Source organism: Pogonomyrmex barbatus, unplaced genomic scaffold, assembly GCF_055798465.1.
Source record: "Pogonomyrmex barbatus isolate J1 unplaced genomic scaffold, ASM5579846v1 scaffold8, whole genome shotgun sequence".
Classification (NCBI taxonomy): Eukaryota; Metazoa; Arthropoda; class Insecta; order Hymenoptera; family Formicidae; genus Pogonomyrmex; species Pogonomyrmex barbatus.
In genome coordinates, this window is record NW_028297182.1 from 8,488,067 (window position 1) to 8,510,780 (window position 22,714).

Consider the following 22,714-nt stretch of genomic DNA (forward strand, 5'->3'; position numbering starts at 1 on the left):
ATCCTAATCGTCATCGTAATCGCTCGTGGAGCGGTGGTTTGAATCGCCTCTCACGATATCGGCGCTGGCATTGTCCATTGTGCGCCATGTACGTGCCGCAGGTCTCGCGACAGGACTTAGCATACGTGCATTCATAAGAACGTCGAGGATGTGCGTTGAAAAAAAAAAAAAACTATCTGGAGACTCGCACCGCTCGTGTGTGAGATTCATAGAGAAATCAAAGGTATGACGTGATGTAATTCCTGTGAAATTCATTTTTCAATACTTTCAGCATCTGGAATCTTGCCTGGAAGATTTTGACGGGTAAAAGTGCGGCGTCGCCGTCTTATTTTTTTCAGCGTAAAGTGTCGACAAGTTTGAGAATCTCCGATAACAGGAATATTGAAGAAATATTGATATCTTGAAATCTGATATTTCCATTTTCCATCAGAAAGCGAATGTACAGATCGAGCGAAAGGACAAGATGTTTAACTCTGTAAAAAGTAAAAAAAAAAAAAAAGAGAGAGAAAGAGAGATCTGTCCTAATAAACTTTTATCTTGAAATTCAGAATATACAATGAATTTATATTATGGAATAACTGGTAGATAAACTTGTAGATATAAATATAAAACGAAAAAAAATACAAATATATACACAATGATAGAAAATATTTTTTTTTATGAAAATGAAATTAATTCGAGCACACATAGGTGTCTTTTATAAATCCTTTATTTTTAACGCAAGAATCTTTTAATCAAGATTCTTCACATAAATATCCGTCATTCATACATTTTAAATAAAACACATTCTCGGGTACAAAATCTCGTTTTTATGAAACATGTAACTTAATAGTTTTAGAGTGGATCTAATGGAATTATTTTAACACGCACCTCTTAATACCTTCGTACACATATGCACATAACAGAAAAACTATTTCGAAATAGCATGTTAACTGCGAGCATAAATGCAGGGGCTGTTTGGGACGTTGATTACAACGTTTAGTTAAATGCTGTATTTTCCGGGATTCGACGAAAAAGAAGTAATGGAAAACTAACTGCGGAGAGCTTCGCCGCGGTGCACTGCGGGGAGCAAAAAAAAAAAAAAGAAGGAGTGAGCGATATATAGGAAAGTTTCGTGAGAATCGTAAAGTGCCGCGAGTGCTTGGAGGCAGGGCGAACAATTTCGTCGGTTATAAAAGTAATGCGATATCTCGTGCGGGATGCGGAATATGGAGCGGCGGCGTCCATTATGGAAAAAGCGCGGCGGTGGAAAGTAACGAAAAATTTAGTGTCAAGCGAGACTAATCATTTAGGAACTTTTTGCGACGGTACCCGCGGGAATAGGAGTAGCTTCCGCACGATATATTTTTCAATATTCGCGCGAAATCAGAGCAGTAAAGTAAGACGATGGTATTGAGAGGGTACAGTATTTGTACCGCGTGACACATTCGATTTATGTACCAGTAGGAGTCCTGGATTTTATTTTCAAAGAAAACGTGTCGAGAAATTTTTCGCGTCGTGTCTGAAACCTCATAAAATTTGCGTCGAGATTAACATAAACAAAATTTATGCATTTTTGTACATAGAAGAATTCGAGAGAGGAAAAGAATTTTCTTTTCAAATTTTATAGAATATCTTGATAGTTCTTCTGAATTTGAAATAGAAAAATAAACGTCGTATAAACAATTTAATAAAAAATTAGCTTCTGGCTAAGGTTTAAATTTAAAGAAAAAAATATATTTTATTAATCTACGAAAAAAATTATCACATGTCATATGTAAAAAAAAAATAGCTATTTTTCCTTCACGGGGAAAAAAAACAAACAAAGATTCGTAATCTTCCTCCTAACAAAGATTCGTAATCTTTTGGTATTGTTGCTGCGTATTGCGCGATACGTATCCGGCACACATGAGCATATATGCCGGTTGCAATTAACGCCTACGTTCGTCTAAACGGGTATACCGCAGAATTCAACGGTATCAACAGCGGCACTGCTCGTCAGCCGCATGGGCTTCTCTTCAGCCACAGACATCTATACTTATGCCAGACCGCTAATACCGTTGGTTGACGTAGTACAAATTGAAGCGCACAACATGGTATTCGTACGTAGAGGAAATAGGCAGCCATGCGTAATCATATGTCGGTATGACTTGCGGGCATGTTATTAAAAATTATCACAAATAAAGCGCAATGTGAAGTGCGTGCCTACATAATAGTCATAAAATTGTCAGCGTGTTACCATCTCACTCATAAGAAACACATGCCGATTACATTGTACTTGAATGGCGGTGACTCTATCACCGTGCCAGATTTCCACTCTTCATCTCTGCTCATTGCGTTTACGACTGTTAGCGGTCTGGTCTAAGCATAAGCCGATATTCTCTTTGTGTTATTTCTGTGGAGCTTACATGTTGTTTTAAATGTGCTCTTTTCATAATCAACGGTGGTTTGTATTTTGCAGGAAAGAGGATTTCTCTTAACTCGAAAATTGCAGATCGATATTTATTAATTATTTGATTAAGAACGAAATGTTGTTATAACTTAAGTATTCTTTTTCTTAGCGATTTTATCGAAAAATTATATAATATGAAATAACTTACAATTTTTACATAATAAAAATTTAATAATAAGTAAAAATTATATAATAAAATGTAGAAAATAAAAGTAAAAAAGACAAAAGAAATTGTTCAGAGTATATTATAAAGTGCAAGTTGAGATAAATATTATAAAATTGTAAATAAAATTTATAAGTTCTGTTGAATGTAATAAATAAAAATTCTAAAGATTGTACTAACATTGTACATTTAGATTATATATTTTTAATATGTTTTTAATGTCCTTTTAGTAAATCTAAAAAAATAATTTTTCTTATTTTTTTCTCACACTTTGAAGATAAGACTTTATAAAGACAAGTACTTGATAGTGGATGATGTAATTGACTGCGCCAAATTACATTTCCCAGGGCGTTAGAAGTGCGAGAAGATGGAGGCGCCATGGAGTGCCTTATAATTTTATATCGATCACGTTCATGCGGTTTTTCTGTGATATACAGCAGGGAGAGATGACTTAGCCACTATGTACGTCAAAGACGTTTTCAAGTTATTACTTTTTATAGAAAGCGAACGGTCAGAAATTCATTTCGTATATACAACATATTTTTTGATAACACTTAAATAATATCTTTAAATATTAATTTTTTCATATTTTGTTCGATTATTATAAATTCTTAAATTTATTAATTATTCCAATTATATATTAATTGCATCTGCCTTTCATAGCACTGCTGAATTAAAACCTTCTATTGTTAAATTCATCGCTTTGTATTTTTAGTCTGCCTTCGCGCTTTTTCTTCCGCTCCTCGCAAAAAACAATACCGATCGTCAGGCAGATCGATTGAAATCGATACATCCCGACTTACGCTTTGTCTGCGCTCCAATTACAATCGTGATTCCTGCAGCAGACTCGACGCTTTCCGCGGCAGCATATGAGAAAAATGCCAGGCATTGTTTCTTGTGAAATTATTTCAAAATCATGGGAAGCTGCATGCATTCCATAAATGAGGCAAACATTGAACGCTTGGATGTACTCGCATCGACGATTTCGAAAAGTCTCTCAAATAATATCTACGCGTGTAGGTATTGATCGACTCGTCTATCTCGTATAATGAACGATAGCGACAATTTTCTAATGGCAGAATTCATGCGTTTCGCTCATTACATCGCTACATCGTCGTTTTTCGAGCGTAATGCGTTCTTGCTTCCGTCGTGCAGGAATGCATTCTGGATAATGTTGTTACACGTCTGTGCATAAATCTTAGGCGGTTATGTACGGTTACGTCATAAATCACAGCCGGAGTACAGGATGTAGCGAAACTATCACTCAAATATAGATACTGTTAAGATAAACTTTGTGGAATGCCAATTGTTTCAACCTCTAGAGGCATCGATCACTTCTGATTTGTGTAAAAATGAAGTGCTGATTCAAATTGCAAGGGCGAACAGATGGAATGAAATTATATCCTTATTGAAGCTTCTTTAAATTTTATTCAACACTTCATTATATTCGTGCAACCTTTCAACTACGTAATTAATTTTAAAAATGTTTAACTGTTGTTAAAAGTAAAACTGTTGTTGAAAATTGAACAAATATTTTTTTATTACTTTAACGAAGATATTCTTATTAATTAAAATTATTGCTCTATTCTTTAACGATATTTTTTTTTCCCTTCTGTCTTGAAATTATACTGACATTTAAAGGTTATTATATCGTCCTTCCTATCAATCTTCGATTTGCAACGCGCAAGATAGCTGTATTATTATATCTTTTTCAACGCATGTTATTTCTTATAAGTCATAACCGCAATTGAATGCGATGCAATTATGGAAAAGCAATCGATATCTCTTCGGAAGGATACACGCCTGATCGGTCATTACCGATGATTTCTCTTGACTGCGTGCTCTCTCTCTCTCTCTCTCTCTCTCTCTCTCTCTCTCTCTCTCTCTTTCTACTTTTCTCACGAGAATAATTGACGCCCGGTTTATTATCCTTGCGAGTCATTCTCTCGACCGGTGACTTTACTCTCTCGTAGGACGACGACACGCACAATGGGTGTCGTCTATTTGCCTGAGTTATTCATGAGGGACCATCTTTCTCCTTTGCAGAGGCCGAATGCTGCGTCGGCGAGGCCGCCAGCGAGGCATGCTGGGAACCTTGTTACTGCGTCCTTCTGCAGGACGAGCAGACCCTCACGGCTTACAGGAGCGAGGACATGGCGGTGAGTACATTTTTCTCTAAAAGCCTTTCCGATTCCCCTGGATTTATCCATCCCGCGGCTGTTTCGCTCCCTTCTCTATGCACACGCGACACTGTCATAAGGCGCGGGGCGGATTTACACTTGTTGTTACATGTTTGTTTTCCGTAATGCGCGTTTTTTTTTTAGTCGGTTTTTCTTTAGACACTGTATCAGTGGTTCTCATAGACAGTTGCCAAAAAAGTCTGAGTTATACATGTTAATAAAAAAATATAAATGTTAATATTACTTATAATTTCTATAAAATCTTTCTCACGATATTCTGATGTTACATTAAAGTTGTACATTTTCGCGAAATTTTTCGTGGTGTGTTAAAACGAATTTAATTTTCTAAAATCGGAGAAAATAATAATTGAACTTTTACATTATCCCATATTTTTACCAAATTTCAGTGAAGTTACTTGAAGTGAAATTTCTTGAGAAATGTAATTTTAATTTTAGAAGTTTAATAGTATTTCCTTGAAAGAACCATTTCTTGCTCGTTGTTTACGTGCGATTACCTTCACAATATCTTTACGGTGCCTTTGTAATACCTTCAAATTGGCACATCGGAGAACCTGTTTGATCGCTGAGTAAAATCGCCTTAGTAAAGGGGGCGCCGACCTCTAATTCGATTAGAAAGTTTATACTTGACTGACACGAACGGACACATGAACGCTTTGAAGACTGCGGACTTCTATCCGCAACCGTAGATCGTTACGAATAGCATTGAAGATTATCCAGGATCGTCTCTCACACGTGTTACGAGACCTTCGGTAATTCTCGATTCTATCGACTTGATAGGAAAACCGATTCTTACCAACGTGTCGCAGCACAGCGATTCATCCTACTCCGCTCGATGTCCCGTTCGATTTATTTATAGACACACAATAATAACACTGTGATGTGATATATGCATACTTTTTGTCAAGAGAATCATGAATTGCATGAATTCGATCCCGTAATCTTCGTATTTTTCCCGTATCTTCGTTTATTTATTTTTACATGATCGCCGAATTCCGTTTGCACGCGACGTCCATTACGGATGTTTCATGAGAAACTTAAAGCAAGAAAAAGATTTATTTTATATATAACGAATACCCGATAATATTCTAGAATATTGCAGATATCTTTCTAGATTTAGATATCTACACAAATAGCAAACATAAAGAATGTATCTATTACTTAAGCTCTTGGTAAAGCAAATACATGAAGACACGCAAATGGCTTCTGGCTCCTAGCAACGCAAACACATAAAATCACCGGAGCTGTCACGAGAGCGTTAAACTTGCAAGTTATGCGACTTACGAATGGCTAGACTTCTCCTTTACGAGAACAAAAAAATTTAAATAGAATTTCTTACGTAATATTATCATATGTAAAAAATATTTTATACCTACCAGACTCTTATATGACTAACAGGAATTCAATGATGCGCGCAATAAATCCCGTACTTTATGCTTAACGGTTATGATTGACGGTTTACAATCGTTCCAGTCGAATTAGCAATGGAAAATAAGATTCAATCTCATTTTCCATTGCATTCGAGCCCCGCGAAATCGAGACTCGAAGTAATAGATAAAAAAAAAAAAATACAGACGTAGATAAGAAGTAAGAGACAGTGGATATTTTGTGTTTCGGAATTGCTTCGTTCCCCTGTGTCCTCCCGCCATCTCGGGAGCTTTCAGTTTCTTCTTTTCCACCTCTAATCCCCCTCGGAGTGTGAACTCCAACCATTACTTAGAGAAGCGTATTATCTTCGGTATACACAGTGAGAGCTACTTTCCTCCGATCCGAGACTTTCCCGTACCGGCACAATTTAAGAGACGTTCACACGATCGATATTATCGCTGGCTACTTCGAATACTAATGTATTGACATTTTTAACTAATATAATCGTAACATTGTCTGTATGTCCCACTAACTTATTTATATTTCTATTGAGTTTTATATATTATCGTGTAACACAAAATATAAAAATATATCAAAATATGAAAGAGTAAAATTAATATTATTAATTTTAATTGATTTGCTCTTTTATTCTGTGAAATATATTTTCCTATATAATCTCATGCTTTTAAAATGAATATTAAGAAGCAAAAATATTTTTATCGCAGATTTTATTATTTAAAATACAATAAGAGAGAATTTTCTTTAAATTATTTTTTACGCGTCAATGAAAGTTTAAGATGCTCAGGGTATAATAGCGGAAATGCTTATGTTCTTTCGTCGTTTCGATTTCGCTGCAATGTGTTTTAGCTAACATAAGTGGTAACCATTATGTATTTAGGGTTGTCTGAGGCTCCTGTGGAATTTATTCCGCAGAACTTCACCTTTTCTTCGCGTTCTTTCACATGAAAGCTTCGCGAATTTATTACTATACACCTTGTCTATTTTTAATCGTTTTAGGGCACTTTAAATAGTTTCTTTTTTACGATAAGAATCTTTTATAACAAGAATACCATCATTAGTGATTTATAAACACTATTAAATCTTCTTATTTTGTGTAGCAAATAGAACAAATAAAACAAAATATGTAAAATATTAAAATTTAAGCATCGTTAATAAAGAGATAATTATTGTCCACATATAGTAAAATTTACTATTTACATTATTATACATATATTATTTCATCACAATAATTATATATATATATATTATTTCAATTTCTGCAAATAAATTATGTGAAATATTATCAATCATATTATAAAAAATCATATTATAAATAATATTTGTTAAGTATTTGTTAAATATGTGTTTACTCATCCTAAAATATGTATTAAACATTTTATTACATATTTTAGTATAATAATGTAAATAGTAAATTTTATTATGTGGACAATAATTATCTCTTTATTAACGATGCTTAAATTTTAATATTTTACATTTTTTATTTTATTTGTTCTATTTGTGATTCATAAACTTTATTTATATATATAAGTGCCTTAATTAAGATAAATTTGAGTGTTTGATCGAAATCTATATCTAGCCAAATTTTGGAAAATTTCTACGTGGATTATTATTGTGAAAAAACACATTTACAAATGGAACGAACGATTCACAATGGTCTTCTTTATTATTGATGTACTTCAAAGTCAATAACAGAAGTTGAGCCGAATACACGATCGCGTGCACGATTATTGTTATTATATATACGATATCTGCATGTTACATCATCATTATATAACGAGAAATTGAAACTCGTCGACTGAATCACCATTCAGTGAATCGTTCTCCAAACGTGGCCTGGCTTCTCATATAGTCAGAAGCTCTTGTAAATCCCTGAAGTTGGCCCTTAACCCTCGAGAAACTCCCGTGATACGTGACGTCAGATGTCGGATTAGTTAATTCGAACGTTATGGTTGTGTCGAGCGAACTTGTCTTCGCAAATGATAGCGTTACTGTTATTCTAAAATCTGAATTATATTTTTCAATCTCATTTTTCTAGCACGCATGATCTTTGTCGATTAGATTTTTCTATGTAATTTATTTGCCACAAATAAATTTTCTGGTATTTTTTGCAATTGCTAAACAAACTATTTTTTTGTTTGATTTAATGCTCATCTTACGTTATCTCTTTTTCGCACGAGAAAGATATCAGATAAATATCTAAAATAAAGTTTATTCCATTTTCTAGGACTTTACTTCATGAAATTCTTGAATCTATTTAACAAAAATAATGAAATATTCTTCGTGTTTAATGTGATGAGAAGTGATAGTTTCCTTTTAAAAAGATTTTTATTTTGACTATAAAAAAGATGTAGCTAACTTGCTGAAAGAATTGGCTTGGCGAATCTAGACGAGATTTTTATTACAATACAACGGACGAGAAAATGGGTATAAGCTTAAACCTAACAGCTGTCTGAATTATCATTCGTACGCAACGCTCGCTCATGGAGATTTTGGTAGATTTCGCGCAGCATGGTCTGTTACAGGAACGATTCTGCCGGCGTTTCAGCAGTATTGCGAAACAGACACGGGACCCTGATTAGTACCTTCGTCGTGTACTCAGTTCCTTACTTTGAGAAACTTGCTTTCTCATCTCGTGCCGCTTCAGCCTCATCTCCCTTCCGTCCGTCGGCTGTCGTCGTCTTCGTCTTCGCGAGCTTCATATAGTCACTCGTACATCTCTACTACCGTGCCTTGTTATTACTAAATCAAGACAAGCGCCCTAACTCTCCCTCTTCCTTTCACTCCCTTCGTCTTTTCCTTCCTTCTACGTGTAATCACATTCAAGGGATCCAGGAACACGACTTGCTTCGTTATTTGCCGCTGAGGCCAGCTCGAAGGAACGAGGTTAACGACCATTGAAGGATTTTTTTTTTTTCTTAGACCGAGTCTTTCTCTCTTCCGGGATCAGGCTTAAAAATAGATGTCTCGTTGACGAAACTATTCGATATGCTGTAGCTAATATTTTTCCATCGCAGATCAAGTCGAGATGCAGTTTTTGTTGCGGGAAAATATGAATATGAAAAATGAAATATGTGCGACAAAAGAAAATACGTATGAAAATTAAATAAACAGAACAGTAATTAAACAGAACAGTTTACGTTCAGGGTGTAACAAATTATAATCATAATAATCAGAATAAAACTTTGGATTTTTAATATTGTATAGATAAGATAATGGGAACGAATTTTACTCTCTGTGGGATTATTTTTAGGATAATGTTAACATTAAAGCTGATTCCGATTTTACTACGTCGATCGAATTTTGAACATTGTTGCGATTTTTTATGCTCTGTTACAACGTATTTTACGGTTTATTCTCTATTCCGGGATCGCGTTATTTCGCAAACAGCGGAGGATTTTGCTGCTTAGTCCATTAGCATCGACTTGATGATCATAAGTTGGGTATAAAGTGCGCACAGAGGATCCGCACCATCGCATCCTCTTCGTTGTGTAGCACGAAACAACGGAGATGTAAGTAACGCAGATTAGGGTGAACGTACGCGAAAAGGAGTATTAGCTACGGTAACGTGAGCGGGAGAGTATCGCCATGCTTAATTTACCGAGTAATTCAAATCGAAGCATATCGCATCGCAAAGGCAATTCTGTTGATTAACATTTTCTTGATACAGCTTGCTTTTAATCGGGCTAATTTAATCGAGATTGAGTTGTAATGTAAGTTGCCTTTTCAATTTTATGAAGCTTTTAAGATTGTCTACATAGGAAGAACTTTCCTGCGTCGGTTGTCATCGTTTTAATATATATCACTTTTTTTTCCCCGACGGCACTGCTTGAATATTCTTCCGGTAATGAAAGAAGGTGCATTTGCATTCTTTTTTCTGATTGCCGATTTGACGATGGCATATTATTATCATTCACTTGTCCCGATTTTATGCATTGCGGTTAGACTCCTCGATACGCACGACCAAACCTGATTCATTCTGGTGATAAATTATGCACGGGGTGTCTTGAAAGATAGCGCGCACCCTCTCTGTGCTTTCATCCCTCGATAATGGTTCCCTTGATGCACCCAAGGACGTCTTCTTTGCCTTCCATCTATGCCGACCAATCTCTCTCTGAATACCTAAAACGCCTATTTTTAGTTATCGATTGCTATCATGAAAATATATTTTTCGTGAATAAATATCTACACACACACACACACACACACACACACACACACACACACACACACACACACACACACACACACACACACACACACACACACATGCGTGCATGTGTATATGTGTATATATATATAATGCTTTAATGTTAACATTATCCTATATATAATGCTTTAATGTTAACATTATGCTATATATATATATATATATACACATATACACATGCACGCATGTGTGTGTGTGTGTGTGTGTGTGTGTGTGTGTGTGTGTGTGTGTGTGTGTGTGTGTGTGTGTGTGTGTGTGTGTGTGTAGATATTTATTCACGAAAAATATATTATATATATATATATATATATATATATATATATATATATATAATATTGATTACATATATAGAGAAATTTTTTAGAAAAATTCTTATGTTCATTTATATAAAATATTTTTTACACTTATAAAATATATTTATACGTTACAATGTTGTTTTTAAAATCTTAATCTTTGAAATTTATTTCTTTATTGCGTGACATATGATGTTTTAATAATCAAAAATTAGATTTATGATGAAATATATTTTTTTAAAAGAGAATGTAACAAATTTTTATAAATCTCAGTGAGTGAGTGATATATTGCTTTATGTTTATATTATTCTTTAATAATCAATTGACATCATAATTTATTTTATCTAATTTTTTTCAATACAGTTTTATCCGCTTATGCTTTCATAAAAGATATCCTTGAGAGATTAGTGCATTGATTTTATATTTTCAAAACGAGCGTGCTAAATTGTCACAGTCATTGTAACGATTGATTAATTAAAATATCATTTAGATCTAAATAGTTCTTGCGTGAAAAAATGTCTCGATTCATCTCTTTTACGACGCGTTTCCACACGGCGAATTGTGGATTTCACGTGACGCACATTCATATATGTCACGTACCGTACGCGAGAAAGAAAATGCAACCCCATCTGTAGAATCATCCCCGGTGGACGGAGACGGGTCAACGGAGTGCTTTTGTGTATTAAGTCGCTGAGTTCTCTCCTCTTTTCTCTCTTTTATTTTCCTCCCACTTCCGTTTCTTTTTCCGTTTTTCCGTCTTTTCGTTTATGAATCTTTGTCTAAACGTGAGACGAATGAAATTTTCGCAATTAAATGAGTCTCTATACCTTGAACGTAGTCCTAACTTATGTATCTTTCTATCGAAACTTAAGTATCTGTTCCTTTTATCTGTGCTTTATTTTAATATAAATATCATATTTTTCTTTTGAAAACGTAATTAGATTAATAAATTTTGTTTTTGATTGAGATTCCTGAATTATTGCCCTTTATATTATTTTATTTCCTATGTTACATATTAGTCTGTGTTTTTAAATAAAACTGAAATTGGAAATTAACAGAATTTTAAATGATTATTTTTTCATGACACGTTAAGTTGAAAATTACTCTTGTATGCTAAGAGGTTCTTTTTCGCTTTTTTTTTAATTTAATACAATAAATTATGAATAAATAATAAATAATTAAGCGCTTTGATAATATTTTGTAATAATATTATATAATAGCCGTTTTTTAAAAGTCAGTATTTTGCAAAATGATGCACATTTTATTACAGAATAAGACAGATTATGTAAATTATTCTTACAAACCGTCATACTATTAGCGAACTTTTAAATAAATTTATAATTCTCTTCCTCTTAAAGTTGCGAACTTGGAAAGTTAAATTTAGTCGCTTTAAGTTATTAACATATATTTCAAGTATGATTAAGTCCAACACGATGATATATCTTTTTCTCTTTTGGCAAATATTCTTTTTCCATATTGTTTGCCTTGTGTCTTCTCATTTGGCATATTATTAAATTTTTCTTCCGGGACCATTTCAACCAGAAGCATTTCAAAAGAAAGAGCTTTATAAACTAGTTGTATGATACGAAACACCGTCTGACGAGTGAGTACTTTGATCTTCGTTCTCTCGAGGCGTATCTCCTATTTTCCATTTCCATTTTATGCACGAACTGATCAACCAGGTATCACTGGTGGATCAGAATCGTTCTAGGCAGTCGTCCGTTCCCTTCGAGGAAGAGATCTCGTCTTCTCGTGAAGTCGGAAGTGCTCGTCCGCCCTCATCCTTCATCGACCGGCCCACACCGTTTGCACTCTCATTCGACCCTTTTTTAAGGAGCGAAGCTTACAGGATCGGAGGCATGGGAAGTATTTTCGGTGTGAGGGGGTTTTTCTCGGGTTTCCTCGCGTAGACTACCCGAGACATGCCCTGTACGGTATCTCGCGTACCTCGTGAAAAGGATCCTAGGAGGATTCCGGGGCTAAGGATCTCCTCGACTCTCCGTTAGAATAAATCGACTTCGCCCTTTCGTATCGCCCCTCCCTCCCTCCCTCCTCTTCCCTTCTCCGAAGCCCTCTTACCTCTGGAATCACCCTTGAGAATGGGCGGAGTCCGACAAGCCCAGAAATTCGTTGGACTACGGCAGATAGAGCGAGGAAGAGAGATGTTGGAGGAAAGGCTTGTAAATCTGGAAAGCTTGTTTAACTCCGGACGCCTAGTAATTCTCAGACGGGGATCGTCGCCTATAATTAACGGGGGTGAAAACTCATTATAAATTGTAATTGAGGCATTACGCGATAGAGCTTGAAATATATATATATATTGACCATCTCTGCTGTCATATTCCGTCTTCTGTAGCGCGAGAAGAGAATAATGGGCATTGCTCTGCATTGCTCTGTTTTCAACGCCGAAACATATCTGTTCAGACAGTTTACTGTTAAGAAGTGGAATAAGCTGAAATTCAGGCGTTCATTTCAACTTTTACTCTTGAACCGTGCGCGACTTTCGTATAAAATAATTAATCAATATTATTAAGATATCTACAATAACTAATATTATGATGGTTCTACAATAATTCCTTTATAGTTTATAAACAGATAATATAATGTCAACAATATGCACATGTTGTAATGTGAAAGAATTAATTTGGAAAGTAAAAGAAAAAACGGAACTTTTCGTAAAGATGTAATGTGCATACATATATATATATATTTTTAGATAATAATATTAGATATAATATTTCAAGATAGATACGATTCATTCTATATGATACGTTCTATCATGTAAAATCCCTTTTGTAATAATTTCTCTCTTTCTCTCACGGAGCTCTTATCTGGAAGAAATGAAAGGAGAGCGAAAGTGAAATTTATATATAAAAGGAGATAATCTGTAAATTTCGTAGTAAAAGGGAAAGATTCATTGAAGCATTACCTCGGATTAAGGGGTTTCCTAAGAAGATTTGGAATTAAAATCAAAAGAGAGAATTTCCTTATGAGAATGCATACTCGCGCACGTGCACACAAACGCTTTACTATATTAAACTATAAAATCTCTACGTTTCATAAGTAGTAATCTGTATCTTGCTCTATACCTACTTCAAAAATCAACCGCGTCTCGAAGAAGACCTGTGTTAATCTGCGAAAATCACAGATGCGCAATTTGCATGTTTGTACGGGATAATTTTAGAACACACGACGCACGGAAACATAACGTGTTACATACATTATTCATGGGAAAAAAACGAAGCGCTTGGCTTTTAACCAGCTAATTTTTAACATAATACGTGACGAATCTTGTGACGAAAATTATCAAACATTGTCGCATAATTAATTTCTATGATGATTAAACCATGTTAAACCATATGTCACGCCATATGACTCTCATTGAATTTGCAAATCGCACAATTATCTGTCTAAACTATGTTAAATCGACAGAGTTTATAAATAGACAGAGTTATATCGCGATTAATATTTCAGTTCATTCCGCACCGTTTTATCGCCTGCTGATAATTTGTCATATTCAGCCACAGTCCGTTGTTGATTAATAACTCCGCTCATTAATCTCTTTGTTATGTTATTCACTGCCGGCTGCATTATTAAGAACATTAAATCTGCCGATCTCGGAAAGAGCGTCGAATGGGATAGAGCGGCACGCAATAATCTCTTCGGCTTAATGCCAGCGGTGTGCTCCAAAGAGAATACATAGGAAGCTTAACAGTTAGACGCGCGCGAGAAGCCGCGGGGGATCAGAAGGTCACGGTATTTTGTGGCTCGAGAATCGAGGGGAGGGAGGGGGAGAGGGTGCTTATAGAGAAACGGTAGCAATGGGGTGCATTTATATAAGGTCTGCCCCCGAGCATCGCGCCGGCGAATGAGAGGGTAAAAATAAGCCGGATGGGATATTATCGAGCTGATAGGGAAGGTCGGTATTCTATTCGCCGTATTTTTTTTTTTCTCTCTTTGTTTAGCGTTATAACGCTGTCGGAAAAAAATCGCCTGTACGGACATTTTGCACATTTATTTCGCAAAAAAGCATCGACGCGAAAACTCGAGTTGCGCATCGTGCGCATTGTGAATATATAGATAAAATAGTATTATAGCTCTCAAAATTCTTTCATTCTTCAGAATTTTTTTCTATAAAAAATGTCAGGCTAGTCTCGACGATACAAAAAATTTAATTATTTTTAAGTTGCTTTATTCATAATGTAGTTATTTGTTTCTCTTATACAATTTTTCTTTGTAAGATTATTAAAAAAATAAAGGCACTTTAAAAACGTGGATTTGCTAGGGCAAAGTTGAAAAGATGAGGCCAACGGTCTCTCAACTTGCTCCATTTTTTGTTACTCTCTAAGTATCTCTTCAGAAATTCAGAGTAGCTCGCAGCACTTTTTAATGAGTCTTGCTGTTAGTAGCGCGGATTTTGGTAAGCGATCCGCAAAAAGTAAAAAGAACTTTTTTAACTCGACTGCTGTTCCACGGGCGAATATACATGACAAGAATATATTATTAATTCGTAAAAAAAGCATAATCAATTTTATGTATTTTGTAAAATATTTCCGAAATTTATTTATATATATATATATATATAATATTTATAGAAAGTGTTTTTTGCACAAATTTATGATTAATGCAAGTGATATTAGTATATTCTTTAAGTGCATTTAAATATTATCTTTGTTTTTTGAAAGAAACGGATTATAATTTATATTATATTATATTATGTATTAAATATTTAAAGGTGACAATAGAATAATCAAAATATTAATAATATGTCTGTCATCTGAATTTTTTATATCGGTCTCTTTGAATCTTTTAGAATATATCAAATATATACTTTTTTATGAAGCAAATATCGTTTATCTTTAAAGAAACACGCTTATCATTGATTGATATTACTCGTTATTTATTGATTTTATTTAGAAAGTCAATAAGTAAGAAATTCAAGTGAGAAAAATTCACCAGTTGCTCCGAGTGACTGGTGAAGTAGCTCTCTGTTAGGAATTCACGCGATTCTACATTCATCCTTCTCTTTCTTTTTTTTTCCGTCACACTTTGTCTGTTTCTTCTCAAAAGCTCTTTTTTCAGCAAGTTGTCGCGCGACACGAAGCTTTTTGTAAACACATAAGCATTTCACAGCGAACTTTTCACTTCGTTGAGTTGAAGGGTCGTTATTCTTTCCTTCTGTCTCCTTCTTTATTTATTTTCTCTCTCTCTCTTGTTCTCTTAAAAGAAACGGATCATGATGACCCAGACCAGTAGTAACGGGAGAGGGAAAAAAGTGCTTGACGATAAAAACTGCACTGGACAAATAGTGCCGTCATAAGCACGCGACGATCTCCCATGGCGTATTACGAGTGCGTCGGGCGATTTTACAATACGCCATAAACATGGAAGTTTGGTCGCAAGTATCCCAATGCTGCGTATTTTCATTAGCTGGCATTTTAATGTTTGTACGAAAACTGTACAACGTATAAAACCATCGCAACTTTCTTGTTCACTTGGATATATAATAGAATATTCTGGAACTTTCCCAAATTGCAGATGTTACACGGCTAAAAGGACGATGTCCACAATTTGCAAAATGTGCTCGTTTCAGACTCGTTGTTTTCCTTTCGTTTCTTTGTGTTATGTGAATTATGTTACACAAGAAGAGGTACAAAATTTTTTGCTTCAATTATTTAATAAAGGTATTATCCTGTCGGTAATTCGCGTATCTTCAGAAACATTTCTCTTTTCCCTTTGTCATCGGGAGATTCCCGTTGTTTGACGAAACTTTTTCAATTAGTCGCTGTCAGAAATGATGGCGTAAGAATAGACAGTAGACGGATAAGAAAGACCAGCACAATAAATGATTGCGTGCATATCCTATTATTATTATCCTGGTGGAGAGACACTTCCGGGACACGAATCGATTTCAGTGTTACCGCTAGATCGATAACTGGAGGAAAAGGGAGCATACGTGCCAAGCACACATAATCGAATCGGCCGAATCAATATGGATCGAATGGAGTGGCCTCGACAATCTAAGCACGTCCACAAAGGTCAATTTGCATTGAATTCTACGAAAGATCATTCTTCTCGATCACGATTTGCAATTTAACAAGCATATATTTTCTGACAATGACTCAAAGTAATGAAATATAATAAATGATATTTTGTTTATTCAGCTTTCGTGATAATGGATATAAAATGTCTTTACAAAAGTTTCAATGTTAACTGATAAGACTTCTATCATATTTTTATTTCTATAAAAGGCGGTATCGTAAATATTGCGTAGGTACTGTATATTTTTAAGTGATAACGATAAAATGATTACACAAAAAAAAAAAAAAGACGAAGAAAGTTCCTAAAAGCCGATCTTTTTCGCCGTGACGAGACGTGCGAAAGAATGCAGGCAGAGACAATGACGTTGCAAAACCATAAATTACGAGAGAGACCGGTGGAGATCGGTTAATTATAATGATCCTTAAAGCTTTCATTGCTAGAAGCGACGCCGCGTGCTGTACTATAAGGCGGACAGTAGATACTTAAGATGTAATACTTTTCCGCCTTCGGTGATGCCGGCAGCGCATTAAATCGCTTCACTGTGTTTTATTGCGTCGAATTAAAGGCTAGCGATTAATGTCGGACCTCGCGTTTCCATAGCATAAACGCGTAGAACGCGCGGAGCGTACGCTCGGGGAATATGCGCATTCATAGCGTACGTCAAATGAATTTCGTCGGACGTATGTACGCGCGCGCGCGTACCTGCACAAGAAGAACGAAACGGTTAATGAAGGTCTGAAAGAGAATTTCGCAAGGCGGCCATAATTCATTTTCGGGAGAACAGCGCGCGTTCTTCATTTTTGACCCTTCTCATTTGTAACGGTCCCGCAATTATCATGGCGCGAACTTTTTGTCGTCTTCGCCCCCCCTTTTTTTTTTTTTTTTTTTTTACAAAAAAAAAACGATTCGGCGTCCAATGCGTCCTCTCGACCGTTCCCGCCAAAAACCACGCATTCCTCGATTATTAATTATGCACAGCAATTTAAGATACACGCGGATACACTTTTGGATAATATTAACGGCACGATCAATACGTATGTATCGGAATGATAAATATTGGCTCAATAGGATTTATTTATTTATTTTATGACTCTATCAGCATGTGTGTGCTGGACGCGGTAAAATTTTTATTAGCATTTTTATGGCGTATCGTAAAATAATAATATATTCGTATTACCCAAAGGCAAAAAAAATCGATAATTACTGTAGCGACGTGTAATTAATTTTACTCACATAGAATAGATCACTTAACGCGGCTTACTCAGTGATAAAATTATATGTAATTACGAAAATTTACATTGTATTATAATATTTTAACGGTTATTTATTCTTAATTATTTTACATATATTAAACAATATTATTTTTTAATAATATTATTTATTACATTATATTAATGTGTGTGTGTGTGTGTGTGTGTGTGTGTGTGTGTGTGTGTGTGTGTGTGTGTGTGTGTGTGTGTGTGTGTGTGTGTGTGTGTGTGTGTGTGTGTGTGTGTGTGTGTGTGTGATATTTTTACCAGTTAAGAAAAAATATAATCCAGAAAGATCCGTGGATGATCTCGATCTCTCTGGATTTTCCGCGATAAAAAATGAATACAATTAGTAATCGATTTGTGTCTTTCCTTTGGATGCAGCTATTCGCCGGGACCGCCTGTATGTTCAAGTCGCACAACAAGGTTTGTCCTTTTTTTTCTTTTTATCTTCTGCTAATGTACGTTTGGTGTCACTCTTTAATATGTCACTCTTAATATTTGTCGATATTCCTTTGGTGTGTCATCAATAATATTTGTCTCGTCCTTCTTCTCATCCGTATCTTTAAATTAATCCTTCCAATTTCTCGTAAAGGTCTTGATGTTTGCACACGAAAGAACGCTGAATTTGCATTGCAAAGTGTAATGCGAAGATTAATTTGAGTCTCTTTGCCTTGATGTCTTTGCTGTTTCACGAGTTAAAGGACGATATTAATTGTTTTGGTGCTTTCGAAATCACGGTAAGACGACGCGAAAAGGATACGGCGAAAGATAAGGGATAAGAGAACAGAGACGACAAAAGAGTTTGAGTTGAATTGAATTAAATCAGCGAAGATCCGTTTCGCGATGTAGATAACGACAATGATTTTCCATCTCTTCGGCATCTCACAAAGCAGCTAAAGTTTCGCGTCGGTGTATCTCTCAAAATGAGATTTATTGGAATTGATTTATTATTAATAATTGTTCGTACATTTGCATGAATTTTGAATATATTTGTATACGTTTAAAATTTGGTAACAAATTCATCTTGAATGCATGTAGAATTTTATAATAAAAAAATTAAACTTGATTTCAGTTAATGTTTCTTCGTTCAATTATACATGCGTGCTCGTTCTCGTCTATTATTTTTAAAGAATTTGGAATTTTCGAGTCTTCTAATAATACAATTGCATTTTTTTTCTACCGGGCTGTTTCCCGGTTTGTTTTACCTTCGCTTTGTCTACCGTCGCGTCTAGTTTCACAGAATCAATCGTAATTTCCTTTCCACGCACGTAACTCTTCTCTCAGTTTCGTCTGTGCACACTTCGCAATGGAGCAATGACTCTCTCGTTCGCGAAAGGTTTGATAGCCTACCGTATTTATCTATCCAGGAATTGCATCATTGTTGTTGTCGTCAATAAACGTGACGTGAACGAACGGCAAACAATCGTGACAGCACGGCGTCCACACTCGTGATCACATTTATCGCAAGACATTTTGATATCTATATTATATTGGGCGGATATTAAATACGAGCTGTCGACCCGAACGATAAGTCAATAATAAGTTCTAATATATATATATATATATATATATATATATATATATATGTATATATATATATCAAATCATTTTATGATTAGTTTGAAATAAAATGACGACTTTTCTTTCTAAGTACAAAAGTACAAAAGAGTTCATTTTCTCTTTTTTCTCTTGCCCTTTAAAATTAAAAGGCAATTTATTCGTTTATTTCCTCTAAAAATTTCATTTGATAAATCTTATTTGTATGAATAGTATGAATATTTAATTAAAGAATTTTTATTGCTTCATCAAAGATTTTGTCAAATATTTGTGGGAGATCATTTAATAAGATCACTTCAGAAACGCAGGAATAAGCGTCCACGTAGGGCTCGATCAATTTTGCGATGTATATACGTCCAATTATACTACCTGAAGTACGTGAGCGGTGAAAAGGGTCACGTGTGAATTGTTCGAAAAGAATGCGATTACTAATTGGCGCTGCTGTGGGTTGTTGGTTGGCCGACAACGCTTTCCTTCGAGGCTGACTGCTCACACTGCTTCTCGTGTAATTGGGCACATTCGTTCGCGCCGGCTTGGTAATTGCAGCTAACATGTTAACCACAACTGCATTCGCGCGTTCGCTCGATAGCGAACGCCTCCTTCCCTCCTCCTTCTTTAATTGGTCAATTCGAAAATGAAGTTTTGTCATTAAATTTGTTCACAGACACGTGTTCCCTTGGCGGCAACCGGTTGACACTACTAATTGTGAATGCTTTAATGAATTCTGTGATGTGATTGAAATAAATGCCTGCTCATACTTTCTACTGTGACCTAATATATTAAGTAATGATATAATGATATACATTCGCTGAACTTATCCACGGAATTTATGTAATAGATATTTTGTTATGGAGTTTGATTCTAGAGTTTCATACAATTAAATATATTTAAGCTATGTTTCTTGTTATGAAACGTCTTAGTTTTGAAAATAATAATTATATAATAATTTATATAAAAATATGGATACTTCTATAATTATAATTATATATTTTTTAATGTTGATATAAATTTGCTTTTGTGTTTTTTGATATTCTGTAATTGCAATATATAAGAATTTTTCGAGAATAATTCTCGATTAATTATTTAGTTCCAATAACCAAATAAATAATAAATAAAAATATAAATAAAATTGATATTTTGTAATATTATTTTAAAAGAAGATGAAGATCAGATAGGAAGAGGAAGAAAATATAAACATCACGAAGAAACGCGGAGATCAATTTTACGAATGAAATTATGAAATTTATTTTAATGGATTGATTGATACATAGTTACTCATTGTATCATTAATTCCTTGAACACCGTGTATATTTTATTTTGATCGAAATTATCTATTGGAAAGCATATATAAAATTTAAAATCCCTAGGAAGGCCAGACGATAAGGCCCATAAATTTGGTCAAATTTTAACAATCAGCTAATTAGCGAGCGCAAATGCCATTTCTGCGAAGTAAATCGAGATTAACAATTACACGTGCATAATAAAACAGATAAAACGGAGAAAAACGGGGGAAAAAAGGGAGCTGCCGACTCTCGGATTTCACGCGATCCCGCGACATGCCTCCCGCCCAACGAGCTTTAATTAATGACGTCAGCCTGTCGTCAGGTCAATTTACGATATTCCAAGATAAACCGCGCCAGACACGCTCCAGTCGTCGCCCGGCTCCGTTCCAAATAACTCCGAGATGTGTATCGTTTGTCTCGCTTTTTCGCGGATAACCACGTTTCGAGCACGGCAACAAAGCCCAGTGCAAACCTGCAAATATTCAAGAATGATTTGCGCGTCTCGGTGATTACTCGCCGGCCAGTAATATATTCCATGTACATTTTGTTGACGTAATTAATTGTAGACAATGTCCCTAAATGTCTAATTTATCGTTCGATGACATCATGGGCGATGTGTTTAATTGGACAACGCGAATTCGTTAACCTGCAACGATGGATGTCATCCGCGGTTATGTGAGTGTCTAGTGTTTAGTTAGTTACTTTTGTTAAATATGTACACAATTACATACACGAATGGATATATTGAAAAAAATTCCGCTCCATTCTCGTTCTTTATTTTTGGTTGGAATGAAAAAAAACTTGTTGTGTAAAATAAAAAAAACAAAGTATTATAAGTGTAATAAATTTATGAAACTTTGGATTTGAAACGCAAGAGAGAGGAGAAAAAAGAGAAAGAGATTTGAAGAGATTTTATTCCATTCTTTTAAATAAAAATATTTGGAAGAATTTTCACGAATATGAAAATTTAAGATCTGTGGAATCAAATAAAAAATCTGAAATTCAATAAGGAACCTTGCAGAAAAATGTAAAAATTTAAATATCAAAGAAAATAAAGATTTAAATTATATGAATAAAATAAATTTTATTGAAATTGAAATAGAAATTTGATTTTGTTTTTTTTTTTTACATCTACTTTTATCAATATCTATTAATTTTAATCTTTGTTTAATTTACTGTTTATCTGTCTTCTTCTATCTGCTTATCTGTTTCTAATTCACAGAAAAAGAAATAAAAAGTAAATTAAACCAAGATTAAAATTAATTTATTGGTAGAAATGGACATCAATCTTTATTTCTTGACATTTTAAGATTCTTTTATTACAAGATTTTTTTCACATTTATTTTAAGTTCAGTTGGTCAATAAAATATAAATTAGAATGAAAAAAACTGTACGTATTAAGCGAGCGAAATTTTTTTATACATATAATATGACAAGGTAGGCTTGTTCGAAATACCATCACTCATTTCGATGAGATGATCTTCTGGAGTACCTCCTCAAGTGCCTCCAATTAAAAAGCCAATGTTTTAATGAACCTCCAAGCGTACCGTTATCATTGCTTCTTAAAGAACTGGCTCCAGATATTTACAACTCGTCTCATTCGCGTTGCAATCTGTGTAAAGTTATCATTTAAAAGTTTTGACATAATTAAGACTTTACCTGGAAATTCCGAAAATAAAATATCAATTTTGTGAGAGTCAAGTATTACAATTTTTGTGACTAATTCGTCATATTTCTTTTGTCACGTGTGTAAATTAATATTTTGTGGGTGAAACAAATCATAAAAAGTTACACTTTTGGAATAAATTAAATAGTGACGATTCATTGAAGTTGCATTTCCATTAATTAATAAGTTTTTAATTCGCATTCGTCTCTCGCGTTTATCTCTCAGCGTGAGC

The 22,714-nt window shown here is 34.6% G+C and overlaps 1 protein-coding gene across 1 annotated transcript in view; it reads left to right on the forward strand.

The window, feature by feature from the left end:
• LOC105422679 (uncharacterized) overlaps positions 1-22,714 on the forward strand; it is a 130,142-nt gene that overhangs the window by 26,790 nt on the left and 80,638 nt on the right. Inside the window, exons 3-4 of the mRNA XM_089083980.1 lie at positions 4,641-4,753; positions 18,358-18,399. Of these exons, the coding sequence (XP_088940106.1) occupies positions 4,641-4,753; positions 18,358-18,399 (155 nt within the window). The remainder of the gene's footprint in view (positions 1-4,640; positions 4,754-18,357; positions 18,400-22,714) is intronic.